We start from the raw sequence: 24,727 nt of genomic DNA, 5'->3' as shown, positions 1-24,727 counted from the left end.
AGCATATTTTTTATATTTATCATACATAATATTAAATAAATATTTATTACAAATAAAATTTTTACTATATAAAATATTATATATAAATATTATATATTAAAATATTTCATTAAAAATGTATACTTACTGTTATTATTTTTAACATATGAAAAATCATATTTTATATTAATAATATTAAATAAAATAAAATATTTCATATTTTAGTATGTAAAATTATTTATTTATAATTTTTATAAAAATTTAGATATATCTCTTATAAGTTATTTGAGATATTTAATATTTTTATTTTATTTACTTTTATAAAAATAAACTTATAACATATATTAATTTATTGGATGATTTGACAAAAAAATTATATTTCATGTTAATAATATTAAATAAAATAAAATATTATATATTTTATATTATAATTTTTTATATTTTAAATTTTTATTAAACTACAATAAGTATATAAAAATAAAAAGGAAAAGTAAATAATGGAATTAACAAAAAAGAATATTTTTGAAATAAAAATATGTAATTTAAAGACTATCTTATTAATCAAATAAAATTTTAAAGGATTATATTGTAATTCTTTTGATAATTTTTAGATTAATCTTGTGCTTTGGTTATAATTGTGACAAATTGAAAAGTTTTAATTTTATTTTTTAAAATTTTAAATTTTAAATATAAACATCAATTAAAGAAAATGACTATAATTTTTTTAAAAAATTAATTAAAATTGAAATAAATATAAAATATTATCTAAAATTTTAAAATTAAAATATAAATGTAAAAGTTTGAATTTTTTTATCTAATATACTTTTTTAAAAATAAAATGATGTGAACCGAAAGTAATAATTAATATTATCTAAGGAAAAAAAATGGACTCTTCAAAATTTGATAATCATATAATTTATATTTACAACCTTATTTTGTTTGATTTATTTTTTCCAAGGAGAATTTTGAATTGTATACATATATTATTAAAAATAATATTTTTACAAAATAACAAGTAATTATTCATACACTGGAGGAACTTGTATAATTTGTATTAAAGAAATGTTTCTCATTCTACATGGTGAAAGTTTTTTTTTTTTTCTTTTTTTTACCATTTTGAAATTTAAATTCAACATTGTGTACAGTTTCTGCTTTGTATATCAAATATTTGAGCAAACCTAAATTGCATCCCATTTTCTTTTCTTCCTCTACGAGCATTGCTCAGCAATTGAGAGTGAACAAGGCTGCTACGAGTTGAGGAGTTTATTCTTGACCATGCAAGATGAAGAACAAGAAAGAGCAGCAAGGTCAGATTTCAACAGTTGTTTTACTCCCATTCCATTTGTTTGTGTTGGGGAAGAAAATTTGACAAACCTTGATATTTGGCACAAAACCAATCAAAAGGTCAAAAAAAAAAATAAAAAAAATATATACTTCACTTTCTCTCTCTTATCTTCTTTGGACCTTCACATCGTGATGTTTAAACTCTAAACACCAAATATTATATATTTTTTTCTTGAATAATAAATATCAACCGAATTGGTCAAGTTCCATCTTCCAGAGCAGTAGTCCAATTCTTCACCTGCCTGAATCATGTCAATGACATTCTCTGTATGTACCAACCAATCAGTTTGGTGTAGAACATCCCTCCTTCATCCCCCTTTTATCCTGTACATGGTGATGCTGCTGCTGCTGCTGCTGATGTCAAATGCCACATCATCTGTTTCACATGTTGGCACAAACCCCACTTGCATAATTTACCTGGGATCACAGACCATCGACAAAATAAAGCAAAAATTAAACAGCACTACAAACAACAAACACATAGATTACATCTTCTTATGCTACTTTCTTACAAGGGAAAAATACCTTAACGTTTACATGATTGCAGTTATGCTCTAACTAGCCGATTACAAGTGTACTAGGTTACTGTTGCAATCCGTCTTAACCTATGTTTAACTAGTAAAAGGATACATTACATACAAATTATGACAAATTTGGTAGCCTATCATTGAGGGGCTTCATCTTTCTTGCTGATATATATCTTAAAAATAATAATCATAGCAGAAAAAACGGATAATTCATTTTTTTTGAAGAATTTGCATAATCAATGAGCTAACTTCCTTTTGTGAATGTTTCAGAAAATGATTTTAGAATCCAATTGTATCTGAGATATGATTAGTCGGTTTATGTTATGGAAAGATACATCTGTACTATTAAGTGTTAACTAGTTATATATGAGTTATTACATAATATCATAGTCCCCCAAATAAAACTTAAATACGGATTCCAATAAAAGTCATTCCTTTTCATTTGCAACTATGAATTGAATATTGATTAGAGAGACCAAATCAAGAAAATGAACAAATAATTTGAATTCAAGTAATGACTTAGAACAAAGAAATAAAGAAAACAACAGAAGAGTTGTATGGATTCACAAAAAATGTGGATAGAAACTCAAAAAAAGATTTCAAAGCAGCCATAGTTACACCTCATCATAATTAAAGTTTACTCATAGTTCATCATTTCTAAAGATGAGGCCAAAATTAAAAAAATGAATAGAACTTCAGGATTTTTTAAGCTTAACAATTTCATTGCTTTCATGTACATTCATATTTAAATTGACAATTAATTATGTGCGAAGTAAACATACAGGAAAAGCCATTTCACTTACATTTGAGCATCACAACAGCACGCCACAGGAAAAAGGATATAATGGTTAACTCGAGGGAAGCCATCTGTCTCTGTGTGTGTGTGCCTACGAGAAACTAGAATACAAGTCAACTGGAACGTCCATTAGGTCTCGGCCTCAAATTATCAGGACCTTTTTTCAGAATCTCAGCTTCTCTGGCTATCTGGATATCTGAAGGCCAAAAAATCTGATTTACAACTTTAAAAAGAAAGCGGGGGAGCAATGCAATGACTATTATGAGCAAGATTGCGAGCCAATAGGTTGGTGACTTCGCCTGATGATAAATAGTCCTGTCCAATTAACATGGAATGATAGTCAGTCATATTAAGACCACATACATCAGAACTAAAAGAGTTTCCACTAAACATCAATGAGACTAACCCATAATTGGGGAAGACGGGTATAGAATCCAATACCACCATACAGGCAAATGTAATGATCACTGACCCCCAAACAGCAACATGAGTAATATAAACCCAGCGCTGAACATCCATTGCCAAGTGTATGTTAACAAGGATAACAACAGCTATCGTCCACAAACTGCCCAGGCTCCATATATCAATTGTACTCCCTTTGTAAATGAACAAGGGTATACCGAAGAGGACTAGACTCTGCCATAGTGTATCAGCCATTGTGATCCAGAAGAGGTGCATGTTGTATGCCTCTTGTCGATGCCCTGCGCCATAAAGTTTAGGATACTGCAACAGTGTCCGATGGCTTAAATCCTTGTCCAGAATACCGACAACAATGGTGGGAACAGAAGTATAGATGACAGAATAAAATACGCTACTCCAATCGGTCAATGCTGAAGTTGTTGAAAAAGCTGTACATAATATATACCTATTTGATAGAAAAGAAAGCACATTGCTTTAAGATTAAAAAAAAAGAAAACCTTCATGAATATATTACTTGGAGAAAAAATCTTAGGCCTAGACCACAGCACTTCATTGTTCTTTGAAAGATCAACATTAAGCAAAGATAAACATCAAGGGTCCAGGTGCAGGTGCAGGCTACATCAGCCTTGCACCTCTAACAGAAAATTTTGAAGATGGTAAGCAAATAAACCTACATCCATAATGTTGACCAGCTACAATTTTGTTAATACACATGCGATTTTCATATTGCAATATTTAAAACTAATCCAAAAGAAAGTTGCAAGATTTTTTGCAAATAAAACTCTACCAAAGTCTTGGGTATAACATCCTCAACAAGGATCAAGGAAAAAGACTGCAGATGATTAATGTGTAAAGAACTGACAAATGTCATATCATCCTACAATCATGTGATGTTCCATCACCCATAGCTACTAGCTAAACATGTTCCTAGGTTCAATTATATATGATTGTAAAAAGACATAATTTGACAAGTAGCCAGAGAGTATCAGAAGAGATTGCCATCAACAAAACATAATAACAGCCAGATATCAAGGGCACAGAGATATAAACTTGGCATACCAGAATAGCATTAATACGAAAACTGCATTGCGGTAAAAGTTGTACAGAACCAAATAACCAATTCGTTGATAATTCCAGTGCCCATGCACCAAAAGTAATCTTTTCAAAAATCGAAATTGTCCCATAGCAAAATCAGATGCCATCACTGCTTGACGCCCTTCCTGACCGCATATTCCAACACCAACATCCGCCATTTGGATCATTGAAACATCATTTGCCCCTAAATGTAAATGGGCAGAAGCACGGAAAATTAGAACAACTATCCCATCAGCAACAATTTGTTGGAACGTGCAAAATATAAATATACCAATAAGATAAAAGCTAGCAGCTCGAGTTGGCTTAAGGGCAGAAACTAATAGGCTCTTTTAATGTCAAAACAAATCAAAATTGCCTCTGCAACCATGCTCAAAAGAGAAAGGAAAGGAAAGAATAAACAAACAAGACCACTCACCATCTCCTATAGCCAGTGTCATATCATCAGTTCGGCTCTTGATTAGATCAACAATTCCTGCCTTCTGCAATGGTGCAACACGACAGCACAGCACAACCTTACAGGAAATTGCAAGGTCAAAAAGCTGTAGAGAGAGAAAGAGTTGGCAAGTAAATGATTGAGAATATAGGTTTGTCATTACACAATATCTAATAATACTGAACTTAAAGAAATTAAATAAAAAATGCAAATATAGAAGCCGAGGGAAAATTGATTCTCACTTCTGATTCTAGTTCTTTCTCCAAAATGTACACCAAACTATTCCCATCAATTATAAGTGCTAGTGGCGCTTTCGCTATTCCTTCTTTCTTCCCCTCAGATACCTCAAGGTAGTCAACCTCAGCATTCTTACTGCATTTTAAATTGTGGTTTCCTCCAGCTGATGATTTCACACCATGCTTGGCCTTGGCATCAGCCAAAAGTTTTCTGCATTCCTCCTCTGAATTGCCATTTATAATGATTTGCTCCATATCCATTGTAAGGAGTTTGCATGAAAGCCCAATAGAAATTGCTGTCTCTTGCTTATCTCCAGTCAGAACCCATACCTTGATACCTGCTTGCCGGAGAGATTCAATGGCTTCTGGTACACCATCTTGTAGCTTGTCTTCAATTCCAGTAGCCCCAAGTAGATTTAAATCACATTCTATAAGCGCTGCTGTTTGACGTAGTTTTGTGGCTCTGTCAGTCAAAGAAGTGCTTGCATCATCAAACCTGCATTGCCACAGCTCAAGTTCTGCCTCCGTAAGATCTTTTGCAGCAACCACAAGTGTACGTAGACCTTGTGATGAATATTCAGTCAAATGACATTGTGTTGCATGCCTTACATGATGATCCCTCTCATTTCCTTTGGCTAAAATGCTGAACATGGAAGTATCAGCACCTTTCACCAACACCTTCACATCATTGTTGGGAAATCTGATGACAACAGACATTCTTTTCCGAACACTATCAAATTCATGCATGCCCAACACATCAAACCTGAACAGCACAAGTACACATTATAAGTCTGCTTTACTGATTCATAGTGTTATCAAGTGCAAAGACATTTAACGGTTTCAACAACAGGAAAGCTATTAATGAGAAATATATGATTGTTAAAAAAAAAAAAAGAGGAGAACACAAGGAAGACCTTCTACCTTAGTTTCTCACCATTAACATCAATTACTATGTGCCCAGATGTGCGTTCAAAGAGAGTATATCCATAAGCAGAGGCTGCAGCAACTAGTGCCTGCTCATCAGGAGATTCACCCTGATATTCAATAGTTTCTACATCCTCATGAAATTGGCTCTTGGCACAACTAGAAGATCTATCACAGGTACGAATAGGAATAACAGTATTACATGCAGCCAGTGTAAGGAAAAACTCATGTGCAGCAATTCTCTCATCTTCAACCAAGTCCTTGTGCAACAATTTCATGAGTTTAGAATCGACAGTGATTGTAGATTCAAGTTTCCATCTCCTGCATGCAGCTTCAGCTGCAATTATCAAAAGAAAGGAAGCTTGTACAAGTAAATCATGACAAGAGCGTCATTAAATGAAGTAAATGAGATACTAAATGAGGTAAAAGTTAACCCTCTTTAAAATGATGCAAATGGCCCAAAAGAAGAAAATAGAAGCATATATTAACTAATCTGTAAACTTCCATAATGTATAGATACAAGGACAGAATGCTGAACATACGACTTCAAAGAAAACAATGTCTGTGTTGGCACAAATCAATTGTGCGACAACTATGGGAAGGCGTAGCATTGTCCTCCCCCCCCCCCCCTTTTTGGTCAAAAGGGCTTGATAGGGTACATTTTTTCAAGAGGAAAAAGTTTGCAACATATTTTGGTCGAAAGATAAAAGAAGTAGACATTATGTGGTCAAGATTAAGTTGTTATGCGAACACCAAAACACAGGTGTTAAATTTACAAGCAAATGATATGACACCCTTTATAGCCTAGAGGACTACAAATAATAGTGCTCATCATAAAGAAAAGATATTATCAAGGAAATCTAAAACAACCACAACACTTATAGTCTAAAAGACTAATTATGATCTTGTTCCATACCAGACCGACAAATTGCAAAATTTTGTAAATAGCGAAGGAAAAAAAGGTATATTCAAATCACTCAAAAGTTATTTTCTTCTGAAAAAACTAAGAATAATATGTATGAAAAGTACCAACAATCATGCAGCAATATTCAAATCACTCAAAAGTTATTTCTCCTAGAAAAACTAAGAATAATATATATGAAAAATAACAACAATCATGCAGCAATATGTTGATGTTCCAATTGCTGATTACACAGATAAGACTACATCTTGTACTCTAGTTAAAGCACATTATTAAAAAAGAGTAGAACCACAAATGAAGATGATAAACAAATGGCAAAGGCAAAACTCATTTAGTACCAGAAAGGTTCTCTTCCTGCAACAGATCAGCTGCATCCAAGGATCCACCATAGTTTTTCCCATATACACTGGCCCTCTGGAATTCCATTTTGTTCTCAGTAAGCGTTCCTGTTTTGTCTGAAAAGATATAACGCACCTGACCCAAGTCCTCATTTATATTCAATGATCTGCACTGGAACCTTGAGCCAGAACTACCATCATACATATGTCTGTCTCCAATCATGAAATAAGACTGTCCTAGACGAACCAACTCCATTGTAATATAAAGAGATATTGGTATCATTATCTGAAACACTATAATAGAACTCAAAAATGAGAAGAAAATCTCCATGGGGATTCCATAATACTTGTATCGCTTCCCATAATCTTTCCCATGAGTGAAGTATGTCTTTCTGTAATAAGGCAAGGTATCAAGCTGGTCCTTGTAGTGTGCAAGCCAAAGGCCCATCCCAAGTGCCACAACTAGACACATGATTAAAAGAAAAATAGACAACCATAGTGTTTCCCGGTTCATGTAACTTTCCAGTTTGCTTCTCTTGGAAGGAGATGCTGCACTATTCAACATTGCTTTTGTTTCCTGTCCAGCATAGACCACAACACCAATTATCCAATCAGTGTTCTTTAGCTGACAACCACGCAAAATGATATTTGATTGGCTGAGGGAAAACTTATGCCCATTGAATTCCATGTTGGCTGTGAACTCATAAATATTCCTGTTAGGTCGTTCACATCTGATCAACCCCGAAATTGTACAACCTTCAGATACAGCTAAAGATGTTTCCTGCCTGGCATACCTCGTCTTCAAGTTTGACTCACCATCCAAATTCATTGTTTGGATGTAAGCAACACCACTAGGATCACTAGTCCCCAGCAAAACCATGTCACAAGGAATTGTCTCGTCAGCATAGATCTTCACCACTTCACCAGCTCGTATCTTTTTCCATCTTTTTGGTAGAAATTGGCCAGATTGTAGCACTAAGGCTTCTCGGTTATTCTCATTGCGGTCTGATCTGTGCCTCCGCCAATCCTCATAGCCATCTTTAATAGCTGTAACACAAAGCACAAACAGGAGAGGGAAAAGGGACACAGTTCTCCCAAACACTGCAAGAGGAGGAAGTTGATTGAGAGCAGCAATAGCCAGGAAATATAAATAAGCCACCCGATGGAACTGAATGAAAAGATTTTTTGGCAAGAAAGTAATCAATGTATACTTGCTCGTGCGTATTTCATTCCCTGTGAACTCATACTTGTCATTGGTTCTTCTAGGATCATTGATGTAAATGGACCTGGCATCTTCTTCGCTCAATATGTTTCCATCAAACTGCAAACTTTTGTGGCAGCTCCTTCTCTGAGACTTGTCCAATTTATCATGAAGTGAAGATGATGTCTTAGAACCCACCTTAGCATGTAGGACAGATGAACCCCCAGAGATTTCAAAGCTAGCAGGTGTGTTATTACTGTTTCTTTGCGGCAGTTCCATTGCACCCCACGAGACCAGGTGTTTAATCTCCTGCGTGGGGCATTCCAATGAAAGCCGCTCAATGTGTGGAGACTCAACAGATTGGAATTGCTGTGTTGTTTCAACAGAACTGAAACTTCCACCAACTGTACTATGGAATATGGTGCCCCCAAAGGGAAGACCTCTGTCGCCCTTCTCCCAATAATCTAAGTCACAGCCACAAGGATTGCTTTGAGACTCATCAGTAATATAAGAATTGAAAGAATCATTGGGCTGGAAATGACCCAAGGAGCCAAATCTGCAAGAGCGGCAAGGCAGTGAGGACGCAGAGGGATCTGATGACTGCAGCTATGACTGGACAGATGTCATAAATAACTCCAATGATCACATTGGAGAATCAAACAAACATCTTTCCCTACTTAGAGCAACCATTAGCAAGTATTTGCTGCCCGGAGCAAATCAGCTTCAGGTTCCACCCCAGGCAAACCAGACGACTCAAATCTAAGACTCATTTGTCTGAAATCCATGACCCGCTATGGCACAAAAGCACATTCTACTTACACCTTGAGCATCAAATTAACTTCAAATCTAGCTCATTCTCAACTTAACAAAAAAGCTAGAATGCTCAGTGTTTCTTACCAAGAAATCAAAGTGTAGGTGTTCTAGAACAAGATGATGATTATCAATTACAAGAAGGCTTTAAACAAGACGCGAAAACGGACGGACAAAAGCCCTTTAAGTAGAGAGACCCACAAGATAGGCAAAATGGAGAAGAAAGGAGAAAACTTGAAAAACCTCGATTCAAATTCAAACAAAATGTCGACGAATCACTCATCGATCCAGAAAACAACAAATGGCCACGGATCCCTTATCGGCAAAACGTGACAGAACTAAAAACACGCAAGACAAACATGAACTAATATATCACCCGTACTTAAAAACAAAATCAGAGTTTTTGTAGAACCCAAATTACAAAAGAAAAATTAGAATCAGCCCCAAGAACCAATTATCACCTAAAATGCGCTTAAATAACCTAAAATCTAGAAAAATAGAGAATTTTCATTTTTCACATGAAACCCCAAAAAAAGAGCAAAATACGAAGAAAAAAGGATAAACGTACCAGAGAGCAAGGAAGCAAGATGAGAGGGTTTATCGTCTCGGGATTGAGAAAAGGAAGGTGCTTAATATGAGAAATGTATCAAATGCACTGAAAACGAGATCACGGTAAAATGGCACAGACAAACAGTGATTCAGGCGGATCAGATCTCATCTCAACCCCCAACACCCGCCAGTGTCCTATATTTTGAATTCATTTAATGATAAGAAGGATCGGCTTTTTGGTTTCTGATTCATGTGATCTGCAGAAACCTGAGCGCTGGAGAGAGAGATTAGAAGATCAAATTTTTCTTGCATTTTTCCATCAATTGGGGAAATCAGTGAAGGAGGAGAGGAGGGCGGGAGGTGGGCGGAGCAGACGCGAGGAAATCGGAAGCAGACACAGAGAGAGAGGGAGAGACGAGCGGTAAACCACAATTCTTGGCTTAGTCCGCTGGCTACTAGCTTATCATCTCATCTTTGCCAACGCTAGCCATCGCCGACTCTTAATTACTGTGTTCGTGTTGTGAGTAAATTCTTGCTTGCACCATCAATTTGAGACCACCGCCTGCTCTATTAAAAAATTATTACTGGTATTTAATTTTATGAAAAATAACACAACCGGCTTTTTAAAAATTAAATTAATTAATTTAATTTTATCTTAAAATTATTTAATTAAAATAATCAAACTTATTAATTTGTTATCAAATAAATTAATAATCAATTTCATTTATCTCAAATCAAAACTTTTGTAAAAATTAGATTCAATTATTTTTTAAATAATTTTTATTTAAAATGAAAGAATTTATTTTTTTAATTAAAAAAATTCATTTTAAAAAAATTAAAATCTTACATGATTTTATAAAAATTTATTTAAAATTTTTTAAATAAATTTAAATAAAAATTTAATATTAATTAAATAATATAAATATTTAAAATTATAAAAAATAAATAATATATATAATTAAAATTATATGTAAACTAAATAGCATAAATATTTAAAAAATATTAATGTTATTAAATGTATTTTTGATAAATCAACTATTCTTCATAAAGGTAAAATATTAATGTTTAAGTAGTAATTTACTAATATAAATTATTTAATTTTAATATAATAATTTGAATGAATAAATATTAAATAACTAAATAAAATTAATTGAAAATTTTAATTTGAAAATTTTTAATTATATCAAAATTAATATGTTTTTAATTTTTATATTTTAAATTTATCAAGTAATTTTTATATTTTAACTCTATCAAATTAAATATGTATATATCTATTCAATAATTATATGAAAATTTATTAAAAATATTATTAAAATTATAATATACTTTTATCTTTGGATTTGATGGAAAAAGTAATTTTATTTCCTTTTAAAAATTAAATTGTCTACTATTATTAAAATTATAACAATTTTAATAAAATTTTTAATTTTATATAAACATTATTCACACACTACACAACCGAACGATGATTTTGCTATTTGTCTGAATTAATCAAATGGATTATTCATTGTTGGACTGCCTTTGAACATCTATATTATTACTCTTTTAAAAACAATATTTCCAATAAATGCTTTATTATATTAAAAAAATTACATAAATTTTATTTTGTGATTATAATTTTAAAATTTTACGATGAACAAGATGACTTTTCTTCCCTATGATTTGAGCTAGGGTGAATTTTATTTCTGTTCTTTACCCCTTTTTTCCTTGAGGAGTCAGTCCTCAACTTTTGTCAGCCGGCCACTTTCGTTGCATTCTTCACTCGAATTGTAGGTTGCTCTATTCCTCTTGGACGTGTGTAAATATGTTTTGTTATGTGTAATTTTGTGGTTGAACATAGTGCTTTTCACAATGAGAGTTTGGATTTGGTTGTATTCTTCTTTCTATGTTTTTTTTTTTCTACAAATAAAAGATGTAATTGACTCATGTGTCATAACTTATTATCAAGTTTAATAAAATATGGTATAGAAAGGACCAGCGGAGTAATCCTTGAAATTGTGAGTGAATTGTTAAGGAACGAACTTTTGACAAGTTCGCCTATTTCATCTATTTTATTTTGAGCGGACTGAAATATTTTTAATTTTAGAGAATTGTTTAGATTTATTTTATGGTTCTATACATTCTTTGTACTCTACTATTATCCTCTTTAATGGCTAGATTGCCTAAATTAAGTTAGATTTCGAAAAGTTAGATTGTATGAATTAAGTTGGGTCTATTTTTCTCGAAGTTTCAGTGGATAATCTATAACTAAGGTTGTAATCCAATCGAATCCAACCGAGTTTTGATAAGTTCAGACTCGATTATAAAAAAAATTTAAAAGATCGAACTCGACTCGAATTTCATTTATAAGTTTGAATTCGATTCATAAAATAAATATTAAACTCGAACTCGATTCATAATAATCTCATTTATCACATTAACGAGTTAATTCAAATTTCACTTAAAAATTTAAATTTAAACTCATTTAAATTCGAATTTAAACTCAATTATATTATAAACAAGCTCAATATAATTCAAATTTATTTAAATTATAAATAAATTTAAATTAAAAATAAAATTTAAATTATATGGAGATTTTTAAATTAAATTTTTTTATTTAATTGAAATCTTTCAAATCCAAAACTAATGAAAAAGAATGCAGAATGATTGTCATTTTACAGAGAAATCACAATCATTTATATCCCTTTAATTTTCGATATAGAATTAGTATTGGCGAACGAGCATGCTCACGAGTTTGTTCGTGAGTCTGTTCACAAATCAGCTCGCGAGCTTGTTAATGAACTTGAAACGAGCCAAACTCTCGAATCTAAACGAGCCGAATAACGGTAATCTCAAATTCGGCTCGTTTATTAAACGAATTTAAAAAATGAGTTCAAATTCAACTCGTTGACCATGATCGAGTTTTTATCGAGTTAAATCTCAAATAATTTACGAACAATTTGATTTATTTACACCCTATCTATAGCCTATTCGACATAGTATGAGTTCAAGCGTCACAAGTGAAAATCATTGGAAAATTTGCGCCAGTAGTAGCAACCAAATTTTTTAAAGTTGTCTTATGGGACGGGTCGTTAGAGCTCCAAATTAATATGTTGGACATATGTGGACTTTTTATACTATTAAGGCTTTGGAAAATGATATTGAATCTCTTTTGTGTTGAAGCTTGGCATGTTTTTATCATCAATGAAATGTATTTATTGGAAACAGAATTACTAATGATAATTATAATTTTCGTGATTTTTAATATTTATAACTTAAATTTTTAATATTTATTGGCTAAAAAAATACATTTCGTGATTAACTACGTTTATTGGCTAAAAAAATAATAATTTCGTGATTTTTAATATTTATAACTTAAATTTTTAATTTTGAATAAAAAATTTTAATTTTTAAATTTGTTATAATTATAGTAATTTTTAAAATTATTTAAAATTAATTTTAATCATATTTAAATTAATTTACACGATATGTAATTATTTTTATCACATAAACAATTTGAATAATTAGAATTAAATTTTAATTAAAATTATAAAATTTTAATTATATGAAAATTTTAAATTATATAATTAGAATATTTAATTCTCTCATATGTAAATAAAAATTTAAGTTAATCAAATTACTTATATGATAAAAATAATCACATACCAGCTAATTTAAATATGGCCATAATTTAAAAAATTATTAAAAGTATAATAAATTTAAAAATTAAAATTTTTTATTTAAAATTAAATTTTAAGCTATAAATATGAAAATTCATAAAATTAAATCTTTTTAGGCGGATAGGTAATAATTAATAAGATATAATTTGAATTTTTATGAAAATAAGTCTAGTCATTTTTAATTTAAACATTTATATAATAATAACATCACATTGAAGTGTTGTTCATGTTATTTTTATTTTAAATTACGAAATGGAAACTTATTCCTATAATTTTTTTTTTGTAAAAAATTCCTATAATTAAATATCCATTCAATATTTTGGTATATTGATTTTTAAAAAACTTTATAAATTTGCAATTACAACTAAAATGAAATCAAATTTCAACAAAATTTGTAAATTCTACAAAATATAGGAAAAATAACATTAGAGCTTGACATTATTAATCAATTATTGGAGCTTGACCCTAAAATATATAACTATTTCATTTTTCTAACCAAATTGATTTGTTAACTTGCTAATATATTCATTAATATAAAATGAAAAAGATGTACAAAAATAAAATAATTATATTTCTAACATACAGAAAGCTCATCGCTCACTTTATTTGCTAGTAATTTTTTTTAATGTAGAATTACCTATATTAAAAGAAAAAATAAATATATATATTAAAGAAATTTTGTACACAGAGAAATAGGATGGGATAATGAAAGCACTAATAAAGCTGAAAAGCCACGTAAGCATCACGGAAGGCCGGTCCCACCCGCAGATACAAAGAAAACGGCCAGGTAACTTTCGTGTTACGGCTGCGATTTCTTATCCGATTTCATGTATTACAAAACGAACAGATCCAGAGGCCCGATTCCAAAAGGCCACTCGCTTCTTCACTTCGGATTTGGGAATGTCCCCTCACCTTCATCTATTTTATGTAGATTCTCGAAACTACCCCTGCTCTGTCGGCAATGGCAAATGGAATGTGTAGAGTCAATTTCAACTGATACGGTTGATTGATAATGAGCATAGCAAGAGAAAGAAGAGTTGTTTTATGTCCAGCTTTGAGGTTGCTGAGTTTTTACTCAAAAGAGATTCTTTCTCCGTTTACAGGACAGTCCGGCAGGGGACATCATCACATGGACTTTTTGGCGTCTCTCATCTTCTAAACCCGATCTTCGTGTTAAGGAATTCCGTAGCTGCTCGCCCTGTCTCTCTCTCTCTCTCTCTCTCTCTCTCGCCTCGTCGTTTGAAGCAAAATGTTGTCAGTCGATGATCGTCCTTTTTTAATCTGTACTCTTTTCCATATAAATCTTTACTTTTCGGGGAGATATTCATATACCTGCCTCCGTTACATAAGCTCACTGTACCTCACATGTTGTAAATTTTTATTTTTACATGAATTAAAAAATATAATTAATATTTTATTTAGCTAGTATAATTACAAGTCACTGCATTCAGGTTTGACGTTTGAAGATTGAACTGTTAGATTGAAAATTATGAATATTAGAGAACTTAATATTTATAAATAAATTAAGAAAATAAAATCTAGCCCAAAAGCTTTTTTTCCTTTCTGGCATATCGGCATTTTTCAAGATTGCCTTCTTCAACCAATTCCTAAGTTATAGGAGACCCAAACCCAAAGACTTATCTAGTAGTGGGCCTTGAGCATAGGCCCAAGTCCATTGGAACACAAGCCGCAGCCCATTTTCTGTGTTGATTTCATTATCTCCACGTACCCGTTGCCGTCCTAGAAAAATAAGCAGGGCAACAGAAACACACAAAGACAAAGCTCAAGCCGGGCAGAGAAACAGAGCGTCGGCGTCTCTCTGCTTCCTGGGGGTGAGTCAACATATCGAATTCCCTCACCAGATCGTTTTGGTACTCATGCTTTCTCCATCTACTACAAAGATCTGTATAGATCTTTTTCATTTTTTTCACTTTTTTATTTAATTTGTTTCTGTTTTCAATGTTATCATTGGATTGACTGCTCACCTACCTTTCAATTTGATGATTTATTGGTTTTTCCGTCCTTGTGTAGGCGGATTTTGAGGGCAATAGGGATCTGAGAATCGATGGAAAGAGAGCTTGTAGAGTTGTTTGAGGCCGCGAAGAAAGCCGCAGATTCCGCTGCTAGTGACGGAGTTTCCTCCAATGGACCGGAGGTGGTGAGGTGTGTAGATGCGCTGAAACGGCTCAAGAGTTTTCCGATAACGTATGATATTCTGGTATCCTCTCAGGTAATTAAGCTTCCTTTCTTGTATATGTGCCTTTAAATTTTATTTCCTCTTTTTATAATTTCTATATCTGTTCGTTTCGGTGTTGTGGTAATCTCCTAAGCAAATTGTCAATTTGTTATTGCTATCAATAACGCGTGTGTTGGATTAAATTGGTAGGCTCTGTTAAAAGCTGCGAATTTGGGTTGGAATTTGCTTGTAGCTGACAGTTAAATTTATAGAATTAAGATCTGTTTTATATTTTTGGCTGTGAAATAGTGGTAAATGCAATGCTCTCATTCTGGGAAAAGAATAATTTGCCTTCATGTCCCCACTTTATGTCCAAAATTTATCAATTTCATTTAGAGCTTTTAGGTGAAGATATTCAACTACCTTTTTTTTTTCCGGCTTTCTTGCCTCATACGTACTCAGCAGCTTAACAAAAATTATTTCTAATTATATTATTCATTATGTTTGTTATTCCTATCAAGTAAATGTATACTCAGGCAAATGCTTGGTCCTTGTGCCCGCAACTTCTGTCTTGTCCTGTTTGGCATTGTTGTGTACTGCCATTGTGAAAAATACTATCTTAAATATGTTAGTTAGAGGCCATTACAGTCATGTTTAGTAGATTTGACATGTTTCAGTCATAAAAACTCCAAAACTAACAGCTTCTTCCAATAGCTTTTTTCAATAGTATCTAAGTAGGTTTTAATCTCAATGTCAAACAGGCATGATGTGTCAGTAACTTTCATGTTATGATGGCATGTTCGCAATCAATCTTTCTCCCTCCCATGGTTTACTCTAGCTCCTGTCCTGCCAAAAACTGAATTGCACTTCTTCTCTTTGTTGTTCCACCAATTTTTTTTATGTATGAAAATGATAACAAGTGTTTTATTATGGAATTGCCACGTTACATATGTAACATGGACATTCATTTTAATGTGAGCTGAGCTCTTTGTAGCCTGGCATCTTGTTCAATGATCTTGTGATGAAGCAGAAATCAGGTGCAATATCAAACTAGAGTGTTCATGCATGCAATAATCCTAATATACTTTATAAAATAGAGGGAAAAAACCTGGATGCCACTTTACCTGCCAGTTATTGGTTATTGCGCATCTCACTCCAGCTTGCTACATCTTTATGATGCTAATTGCTTTCTCATGATATTTTAGGTCGGGAAGCGGCTTCGACCTCTCACAAAGCATCCTAGGGAGAAGATCCAAACTGTGGCATCTGACTTGCTAGAGATTTGGAAAAGGATAGTCATTGATGAGACCACCAGAAAGAAAAATGGTGTCGTTGATAATAAAAGTTCAGGGAAAGCTGAGGTTTCAAAGGTAGAGACCATTAAAGTTGAGAAGATTCAAAAATCAAGCACAGTTAAGGTTGATAAGATTGATCGGGAAGAAATAATCAAGGTTGAAAAAATATCCAAGGAGGAGAAACATGCTTCTAATTCGAAGAAGCCATCTCAGGTCCCTATTGCTCCACCAAAGCTTACTACGATGGTAAAATGTAATGATGCTTTACGTGACAAAGTTCGCGAACTTCTTGTGGAGGCCTTGTCCAAAGTTGCTAGTGAGGTTGATGAGGATGCGAGGGATGAAATAAGGGCATGTGACCCAATCCGAATTGCTGTATCTGTAGAATCTGCTATGTTTGAAAAGATGGGTCGATCAAATGGAGCCCAAAAGTTCAAGTACAGATCCATAATGTTCAACATGAAGGATCCAAATAACCCTGATTTGAGGAGAAAAGTACTTCTTGGACTGGTCAAACCAGAGAGACTCATCACAATGAGCCCTGAAGAAATGGCAAGCGAAAAGAGACAACAGGAAAATAACCAAATTAAAGAGAAAGCATTATTTGATTGTGAGCGTGGTGGTGGACCAAAAGCCACAACCGATCAGTTCAAGTGTGGTCGATGTGGTCAGCGCAAGACCACTTACTATCAGATGCAGACTAGGAGTGCTGATGAACCAATGACCACGTATGTAACGTGTGTAAACTGCAACAACCGTTGGAAATTCTGCTAGTGTGGACTTTGATGGGACTGCCGGTCTGTGGAGCACATATGGAGCTTTTTATCTGCTAAGCTCCACTTCACTTGTAATGAATCATCATCATTGGATATCTGGACGAAAGATCTTTCATTAGTATCTATTTGCTGTAGGGGTATTTGTCTTCTCATTTAGGATTATGCCAGATTTTAACAAGGGAACCTTCTTCTCAGCACATCAAGATGTGTCATTTTTCATTTTTGTTATGTCTTGTAGGCTTTTTCCTGTTAGTTATTCAGGATGGTTCATACAAGTTATGACCGTGTGAAGACTTTAGCAGAAGCCTTCCAGCTTCATAGCGTGCAATGTTTTTCCAAGCATACTTGGATTTGAAATCAGAGTTGGAGCAGAGTGCGGTGGGACAACGGAGGCTACCCGCATCTTCGGCGCATTGAAATGCTTAAGTTTTAGAGTAGGTGACAACTTGCTTTGTATTTTATGTAGATGGTCTGCGTTATTGTTTTCTGAAGCTTTCCCATTATGTCTCAAATAGATGGATTCTGGTATTTTTTCAGAAAATGAAAATAGACAGCGTGGGCATGCTTACTAGCTATCGGCTAATGCATGGTACTTTTGATTGTGTACCAAATGAGTCACTAGTGCAAAGGTTTTGACAAAAATAAAAAGAAAAGAACCAACACCGAAGCAGCACCCGTGTATTGAAATTTGGGAATCTTGAAAGTCATAATCATTTCAACATTGAGAAAAACTAGTGTAATATATGCTTTCTTTTACCAAATTCTACAACGAAATACTGTAGAAGTGGCAAAGCTAAAAACCCAAGACAAAATCAAATGCTAAAAGACAATTTGCAGAGGCCAACTGCGTTACACATTACACAGCCACAAGCTGCGAAGAGATGGAATTTGAACTCGAACTGGAACTCAAACACGGACTCATCATTCTACTTCCACTCACCGATGCCTCCATATCCTCGGCTTTCATTCCCTGTAAACATTAGAATAACACCTCATCTTCTCGTCGCAGATTACTGAATTTGAATTTCAAAGTGACAGAGAACAAACCTGGGAATGCACTTGAGCAGTCTTCTTCTCATGTTCCTTCTCTCTCAGCGAACGCATTGGAGAAATTCTCTAAAAAGTGAGGATAAATTTTATTTAGTCAACTGTTTCTCTCTTTTTTATGTGTTTGTGAATTTGAATGAGCTTAATTACCATAGAGAAAGATTGGAGTTCCTTCAATCTGTAGAGTCTATCCACCTCAATCTCGAGCCTCTTCTGAATCTCTCCTCTCTGCTCCAGCTCCTTCATTTGCAAATCCAGTAACTTCTCCCTCTCATTCAACATTTTCTCTGTTCTCTGTCCGTCCAGTCTCAATCTCTCTATCTTCTTCTTGATCGCGCTCAGTTCCTCTGCTAGCGAAGCATCCAACGGCTCAATCACGAGCTTAGTGGGCGTCGTTGCACAGATCGGATAGTTCTCCTTGTTGGATTCACTAGCAACCGAAATCTCAATCCAATCTTTCTTCGGCTTTAGAATTTGAATCTCGGTTACAGGACTGGCCAGCGAGTTCTTTGGTTGCAGAGGTTTACGACCACAATTTGGTCGGAGTTTCTGGTCTCCGGTTAAAGAGGATTGGATCTTCTGCATTTTTCAAAACACTTGGAATCTTTCTTGTGTGTGAAATGTGAAACGAGAGTACAGAGGAGAGAGATAGCAAAGGGAGTGAAAAAGAGGGTTTGAATTTGAATGGAGACAGGCGCTAACGGCTACTATTATATTAGGGAAAGAGCCGAAAGATATTAAGGATTAGAGTCACAAAGACGCTCCTTAATCTTAGATTTGTTATTGTTAAAATGAATAAATTCAGACATCTTAATATAATGATTATCTTTAATTATATATTTGAACAGATCATGATGTCTCCTAGTGCTCATATTTTTCTTATAAAAAAGAATTACAGCCCATTTGTTTTTTTTTTTTTCTTTTGAATTGCTAAAGAAATGTCTATAAATAAAATGTTTTTTTTATAAAACTGATAAATCGATTACTGTAATAGTAAAATAATTATAATTTAAAAAAAATCGAAATTGTAAAAGGAAATGAAGAGGATTCCGGACAGGTCCTTGATCAATCTAGGATGAGGATAATCTAAAAAGGAAACAGCATCATCGTCTAAACAGAAGATTAGACATTTTGTTGTTCTGACAACACTGTACTTGTGTCGACTATGGTGTTATGCACAGGAAACTCCTTTTTCTTTAAAAAATATATATATAGAGAGAGAAAGATAGATTTCATTATATGAAAAAGGCCTGTGGCCCAATCACAACCTGGATTCACATGGCATGTTAGAAAAAAAAACAAGAAAAAAAAAAGGATTCAGATGGGAATCATCAAGATCAAACCTAAATTTTAATCAGAAACTTTAGCTCTGGTTTTGTTAACATTTCAGGGAGAAAAGAAAATAAAAAGTGAAAAAATAACGAGGAAAATAAAAGTAATAAAAAGTTATTGTTTCATTCTTTTTTTTTTGTTGGATATTATGAAGAAAAATTAATGTAGAAAGTAACATTTTAAATAATTTGATCGTTTATGTTTAATTTTAAATAAATAATTTTAAGGATGAAGAGGTAATTTTATTTATTTTTTATTCATTTTCTCTCTAATTTAGAGAAAATTTCACTTTTACTTTCTTTTCTTTTTCTATTTTCTTTCGATTCAAATTGAGAAAGGAAAATAAAATTTTTTTCTTCCTCTCTTTATCTCCCTGTCATCAAAATATAATATTAAATTAAAATGGATTAAACCGCAGAAAATATCACCACCCAAGGACTGGTTGAAGCAAGCAGATGAATCTGATCAATTCGCTTGCCATGTAGTATCAATTCTCTATACAACAAAGAAATACCTTAATTATACCAAAGAAATGAGAGCGGAAAAAATTACAGTTTTGACTGTAAATTCATCCCACTAGTTCAAAATTCCAATACAAGCAGGATTGCTCTGTGAAGGGTAACAAGATGTGATTCAGACATTCTTAATTTTTCTATGATATACAAATTAAGAAAGGAGGATACAAGAAAAAAATGAAAAGGAGAGTTGTGCAGGGAACTAGGTACACAGATATTTACATGTCAAAATATAAAAAAAATGGCAAGAGAGAATGTGCAAGAGGAGGTAGAGGAGTCACGAATATCATAAGTAATCCATTGGAAGCTCCCAATCATCTTCAGCATCTCTTATTTTTGAACGAAACTTTTTCTGGCTGCGAGGACTCCTCCTAGTGCTCCGACCATGACCAGAACCAACAGAAATTTCATTATCAGAGTATTCTTCCATTTCATCAATGGAATTACTTACGTTTTGTGCATCCCAAAAACCCTGGTACAGTCATATAGGATCTTTAGCTACTGGCACAAGAAACTAGAAAAGAGACCGACGACAAGCAGTTCACTTATTACACAGAAATGAGCTCTCAAGATATGGAATTATCTGTGAATCAAAAATCATATTAACTTGGGAGAGTAAAGCTTGATTTTGAATTACGGAGGAACATTTCAAACCAACAATAGTTTATGTTTCCACTAAAACAAGATGACAGGATAAATTTCAAGCAGTCCTATGCAAGATTAATTCTCCAAATGTGACCTTAGGAATTAGAATTCTGAAATGATTCTTGTTAATTACCACTATAACTTTGGTAGACATACTAGCAATTATACATAAGGATTGATGTGGCAATGAGAGAACAAACATCTCTGCACCAAACAGCAATAGGTAAAATATAACTACCATGGTCATGAATTTTATAGATAGAAGTCTCTCAGTAAAGAATCAATCTGTGCTTTTATAGAGGAGTATCCCTGTGCACGTGCGTGCCTATGCATGTTCGGAGTACACATCTTAAAAATGGCAGTCTGCCTAGTATATTTTCACCACCGGAAGAAAAAGGAAAGAACTAACCCATAAATGTCCAGCGTGATAAAATAATATTAAAAGATGTACTCTCATGACAAATGAAATATTTTAGCAACCGAATAAAGCTGTTAAGTCAATCCAAAATGGACAATTAACAACTTTGTTTTCTGCCAAAAGGTACCTTTGTTAACCTTTGTATCCGTGAGGCTGCTGCTTCATGCACAATAACCGTGTCTGATAAAACTTCAAGGACATCCTCAATAGGTAAAGCATAGGTACTCACCTGAAATTAAGAAAAAGAGAACTTTTGAGCTAGAAGGCCCTTTTGAAGAAAGAATTAAAGAAATTCTTGGACATATATCTGTAGCGGACCAATATTGGTACGAGTATAATATGCTTAAAAGGTTAAAAAATAAAATTAAAAATACAAAATACAAAATCAGAAACTGCACTATTCTATCAAAGAGACCAAAGATTAGTATACCAACCAAACTAGATGGAATGATGGAAATCCCGAATGAGTCAAGCTCAAGCAATTCCACAGTCCCTGAATTAACATCAAAAGAGAATCCCCGCACCTAAAACAAAATTACAATATACATAATAAAAAAAGACTGCAATAATGATATAAATATCATCAAGGCTTGATGCATTGACCATTAACCCACCTTCCCGATGTATCGCCGGCCTGCAGTCACAACTCTGTATCCTACCTAAAAGCATCACAACTTGAGCTATTAAAATAAAATGCCAATATGTGATAGATTCAAGAAGAGATACTAAACATGTAACAAAAAAGATGGCAATGCCATAGGATTATAGGAGGTGAAAGCTCACTTTTTCCAATTAATTTGGATGAAAAATTCATTCTTTAACATAGCATGTAGACTGAAACTTAATCTTGAGACCAGGACACAAACATGTTTGTACGCATGTGATCTTGTACACACACAAAATGATTAGACAAGTAGACAATTATACATACCAATGTTTCAAGGCCAATCATTTTTAATTCAACTTCCAGCACATTCTCATCCTCAACAAGTACAACGTCACCAACCTGCTAACAATTGCACTTCAACCCTTTAGAAACTGGCGATGTGATGTAAATTACAGACAAGGGAAAGAACCCTTATTCAATCCATGATAATTAAGTTAACCAAGAGATTGAGATCTATTACAATCAATCATGCTAATTTCGTAAGGACTAAAGGTGAGACAAAATGGTCGAGTAAGAAATAATTTTCAATGTAGAAGCTTTGAATCACCCAAAGCACACACAAAGATAGAAGAAAATTTTACCTGTCTAACATCCTCTAAAAGAAACCTCTCTGGTTCTCCAGAAAGCAAGTTAGGCCTCACTTCTACAGTCAACACCACCCACTGAAAATTATAAAAAAAAAAAAAAAAGGTTCTGAATTTACAAATCATTTCCAATAATCAACGTTGAAGATCCCAACTTTGAGTAACATGCTCTCTCCCATCATGACAAAAGGGTGAGCAAAAGCCATAGATTATCACAAAAATAAATAAATAAAAAAAATTTTGGAATTAAGTTTCTGATGCAACTCACAGAAGTAGTATCCACCCAAATTTGCGAAACAAAACCCAAACTACGAGCAGATTGAATACTGATCACTTGCTTTGCCAACATATTGAATCTCCTTATCACTTGTCTTCCTCTCCTGAATCCCATCTTCTCATTCAGCTGCCCAGACTCCCCAATTGCCTTATCATCTTTAACTTTAATCAAATCTTCCTGTTCTGCTCTCTCCTCATTCTCTCCACTCCTCTTCTCATCTTTCAATTCAAGAGCATTTAAAAAAGGAGAGTCACTTCCCTTATCATTTCCCATTCTGGATTCTAACTCCATAAACTCATCCCCTTTATCCTTAAACCCTAATTCGCCGTAAAATTCTTGTCCCTCCGAATGCAGCACGCGGGAATTCCTGCTGCTTCTTGTAGTCAGTGATTTTAACCTGCCATTTCTAGCACTTGACCAATGGTTACTTGAGAGATACCGTCTTCTCAGTGTTGCTAAGCCTAAGTATCGTACCTGGGTAACGGACAAGGCCAGAGGGATAGAGGAAACACAGTCAGACATGGTTAAACAGGGGAGGAGTAGAAAGCCTGGATTCTGAAGATGGAACCCTTGCAAAATTGAGAAATACGATTCCGGAATTCACTGAAAATTTTCTCCAATCTCCCGCATCATCAGCGCTGAGTTGACTCAGATTGCAGCACACAATCTGGGCTCGATAAGCAAGTTCTTACTTCTTACCCTTAGTTTGGATCCTTCGGAAATAAAGAGAAATTAATGAGAGATGGAGAGAAAAAGAAGAGAATTACTTTATTTGGAATTTTAATTAATTATTTTTTTAGTTTTCAATTTAAAATTTAAATTGATTGAATAATTATTTAATATTTAAATTTTATTATAATCCTTTAAAAAATAATTAACTTTGATTAATAATTTTTTAATCAAGTGAAAATTTTATTATAATCCTTCTGACTAAACACCGGTGGGTGGGTGCACTAATAAATTGTAACAAATTGAAAGTGGGAGCCGATTATAGCCTGTACCTGCAAAGCAAACAAAATCCAACCTAAAATTCTAGGCAATAAGAAGGTAGGACATAGAAAATAAGTTAAATTTCAGCAATTACAAATCTGCAAATCAAGTAAAAACAAATAAAAGAAAAAAAAAAAATCCAAAAAAGTCACTTGAAAGTGGGTAGGGAAGCCCAGAGACCTCCCCACTTCCCGGGGGGAAAAGAGGAGCGACAGTGCAGCAGATGGTGGGGATTTACTCCCAAAAAAGAAGAAAAGAATTTCAGGGCACCTCTCTCTAGGGATTAAAAAAAAACTTCCAATTATTATCATCCTAATGTTCTGCAGGCTCCATCGGTTGAATCGGAAATTTTAAAAATCAAGTTTATCATTGGTTCCATTTATTTATAAAAATCAAAATTTGTGAAACATTATTGAAATCTGAACCAATTTGATCGACCCAATCTTTTTTATTATTATTTTTTTAAATTTTAATTTATTATGAACAATATTAATTTTATATGTGCATGAAAACCATAGATTATAATATGTTGCAAAATTTTACATGATAAAAAATATAAAATAACTATAGGATAAAAAAATATAAAATAACTATATAATACTTTATTTATCCATACACTCAGTTCCAATAAAAATTTATCAGACTAAACTTACAAGACTTAATTCTAGCCCAAAAATCCATAAGAAAAGCTCTTACCTAGTCCAAAGGAGATCCAATATGCAGAAGCAGTAGTTCTATGATCTATCATCGTAAGAGCATAATGTCAGTGAAG

General features: G+C 33.3%; 4 protein-coding genes across 7 annotated transcripts; 1 reads left to right on the top strand and 3 right to left on the bottom strand.

Annotated features, from left to right (window-relative positions):
- Positions 1 to 1,287: 1,287 nt before the first annotated feature.
- On the bottom strand, positions 1,288 to 10,141 carry LOC110623425 (phospholipid-transporting ATPase 1). 2 transcript variants are annotated; one of them, XM_043959552.1, is made up of 9 exons: positions 9,594 to 10,141; positions 7,015 to 8,771; positions 5,752 to 6,115; positions 4,837 to 5,593; positions 4,577 to 4,700; positions 4,126 to 4,345; positions 3,053 to 3,511; positions 2,654 to 2,961; positions 1,288 to 1,740 (listed from the first exon to the last, which is right to left on the bottom strand). In XM_043959552.1, the coding sequence occupies exons 2-8, from the start codon at positions 8,492 to 8,494 to the stop codon at positions 2,760 to 2,762; spliced, it is 3,606 nt and encodes a 1,201-aa protein (XP_043815487.1). In that variant the 5' UTR covers positions 8,495 to 8,771; positions 9,594 to 10,141; the 3' UTR covers positions 1,288 to 1,740; positions 2,654 to 2,759. The 2 variants fall into 2 exon arrangements, with proteins under 2 accessions (XP_043815487.1, XP_021624059.1); XM_021768367.2 differs by having other exon boundaries at positions 5,752 to 6,091; positions 9,594 to 10,140.
- Positions 10,142 to 14,945: 4,804 nt separating this feature from the next.
- On the top strand, positions 14,946 to 18,053 carry LOC110623024 (transcription elongation factor TFIIS). Of its 2 annotated transcripts, none has more exons than XM_021767844.2 (3): positions 14,946 to 15,065; positions 15,265 to 15,463; positions 16,615 to 18,053. In XM_021767844.2, the coding sequence occupies exons 2-3, from the start codon at positions 15,299 to 15,301 to the stop codon at positions 17,476 to 17,478; spliced, it is 1,029 nt and encodes a 342-aa protein (XP_021623536.1). In that variant the 5' UTR covers positions 14,946 to 15,065; positions 15,265 to 15,298; the 3' UTR covers positions 17,479 to 18,053. The 2 variants fall into 2 exon arrangements, with proteins under 2 accessions (XP_021623536.1, XP_021623534.1); XM_021767842.2 differs by having other exon boundaries at positions 14,951 to 15,104.
- A 72-nt stretch (positions 18,054 to 18,125) lies between these two features.
- On the bottom strand, positions 18,126 to 19,257 carry LOC110623025. The gene is made up of 3 exons (XM_021767845.2): positions 18,678 to 19,257; positions 18,528 to 18,596; positions 18,126 to 18,450 (listed from the first exon to the last, which is right to left on the bottom strand). The coding sequence occupies exons 1-3, from the start codon at positions 19,110 to 19,112 to the stop codon at positions 18,337 to 18,339; spliced, it is 618 nt and encodes a 205-aa protein (XP_021623537.1). The 5' UTR covers positions 19,113 to 19,257; the 3' UTR covers positions 18,126 to 18,336.
- Positions 19,258 to 20,357: 1,100 nt separating this feature from the next.
- Positions 20,358 to 23,720, bottom strand: LOC110621873. Of its 2 annotated transcripts, XM_043959486.1 has the most exons (8): positions 23,440 to 23,719; positions 22,957 to 23,362; positions 22,686 to 22,766; positions 22,369 to 22,443; positions 22,052 to 22,096; positions 21,872 to 21,961; positions 21,565 to 21,666; positions 20,358 to 20,846 (listed from the first exon to the last, which is right to left on the bottom strand). In XM_043959486.1, exons 2-8 carry the CDS (start codon positions 23,254 to 23,256, stop codon positions 20,661 to 20,663), a joined length of 879 nt encoding a protein of 292 aa, XP_043815421.1. In that variant the 5' UTR covers positions 23,257 to 23,362; positions 23,440 to 23,719; the 3' UTR covers positions 20,358 to 20,660. The 2 variants fall into 2 exon arrangements, with proteins under 2 accessions (XP_043815421.1, XP_021621840.1); XM_021766148.2 differs by having other exon boundaries at positions 22,957 to 23,720.
- Positions 23,721 to 24,727: the final 1,007 nt, after the last annotated feature.

This window comes from Manihot esculenta, chromosome 9, assembly GCF_001659605.2.
Source record: "Manihot esculenta cultivar AM560-2 chromosome 9, M.esculenta_v8, whole genome shotgun sequence".
In the NCBI taxonomy this organism is placed as follows: Eukaryota; Viridiplantae; Streptophyta; class Magnoliopsida; order Malpighiales; family Euphorbiaceae; genus Manihot; species Manihot esculenta.
This window is presented reverse-complemented; position numbering and strand designations above follow the sequence as displayed.

Coding starts and splice junctions, on each gene's coding strand:
- LOC110623425 (XM_043959552.1), bottom strand. CDS start 8,494: ATGGAACTGCCGCAAAGAAACAGTAATAACACACCTGCTAGCTTTGAA. Junction 4,701..4,836: donor AGAAAGAACTAGAATCAGAA/GTGAGAATCAAT, acceptor CTCTCTCTACAG/CTTTTTGACCTTGCAATTTC. Junction 3,512..4,125: donor TTCGTATTAATGCTATTCTG/GTATGCCAAGTT, acceptor TCTATCAAATAG/GTATATATTATGTACAGCTT.
- LOC110623024 (XM_021767844.2), top strand. CDS start 15,299: ATGGAAAGAGAGCTTGTAGAGTTGTTTGAGGCCGCGAAGAAAGCCGCA. Junction 15,464..16,614: donor ATATTCTGGTATCCTCTCAG/GTAATTAAGCTT, acceptor ATGATATTTTAG/GTCGGGAAGCGGCTTCGACC.
- LOC110623025 (XM_021767845.2), bottom strand. CDS start 19,112: ATGCAGAAGATCCAATCCTCTTTAACCGGAGACCAGAAACTCCGACCA. Junction 18,597..18,677: donor AACTCCAATCTTTCTCTATG/GTAATTAAGCTC, acceptor CTCACTTTTTAG/AGAATTTCTCCAATGCGTTC. Junction 18,451..18,527: donor CTGCTCAAGTGCATTCCCAG/GTTTGTTCTCTG, acceptor TAATGTTTACAG/GGAATGAAAGCCGAGGATAT.
- LOC110621873 (XM_021766148.2), bottom strand. CDS start 23,487: ATGTCTGACTGTGTTTCCTCTATCCCTCTGGCCTTGTCCGTTACCCAG. Junction 22,444..22,685: donor TTTTAGAGGATGTTAGACAG/GTAAAATTTTCT, acceptor AATTGTTAGCAG/GTTGGTGACGTTGTACTTGT. Junction 22,097..22,368: donor TGATTGGCCTTGAAACATTG/GTATGTATAATT, acceptor TGATGCTTTTAG/GTAGGATACAGAGTTGTGAC.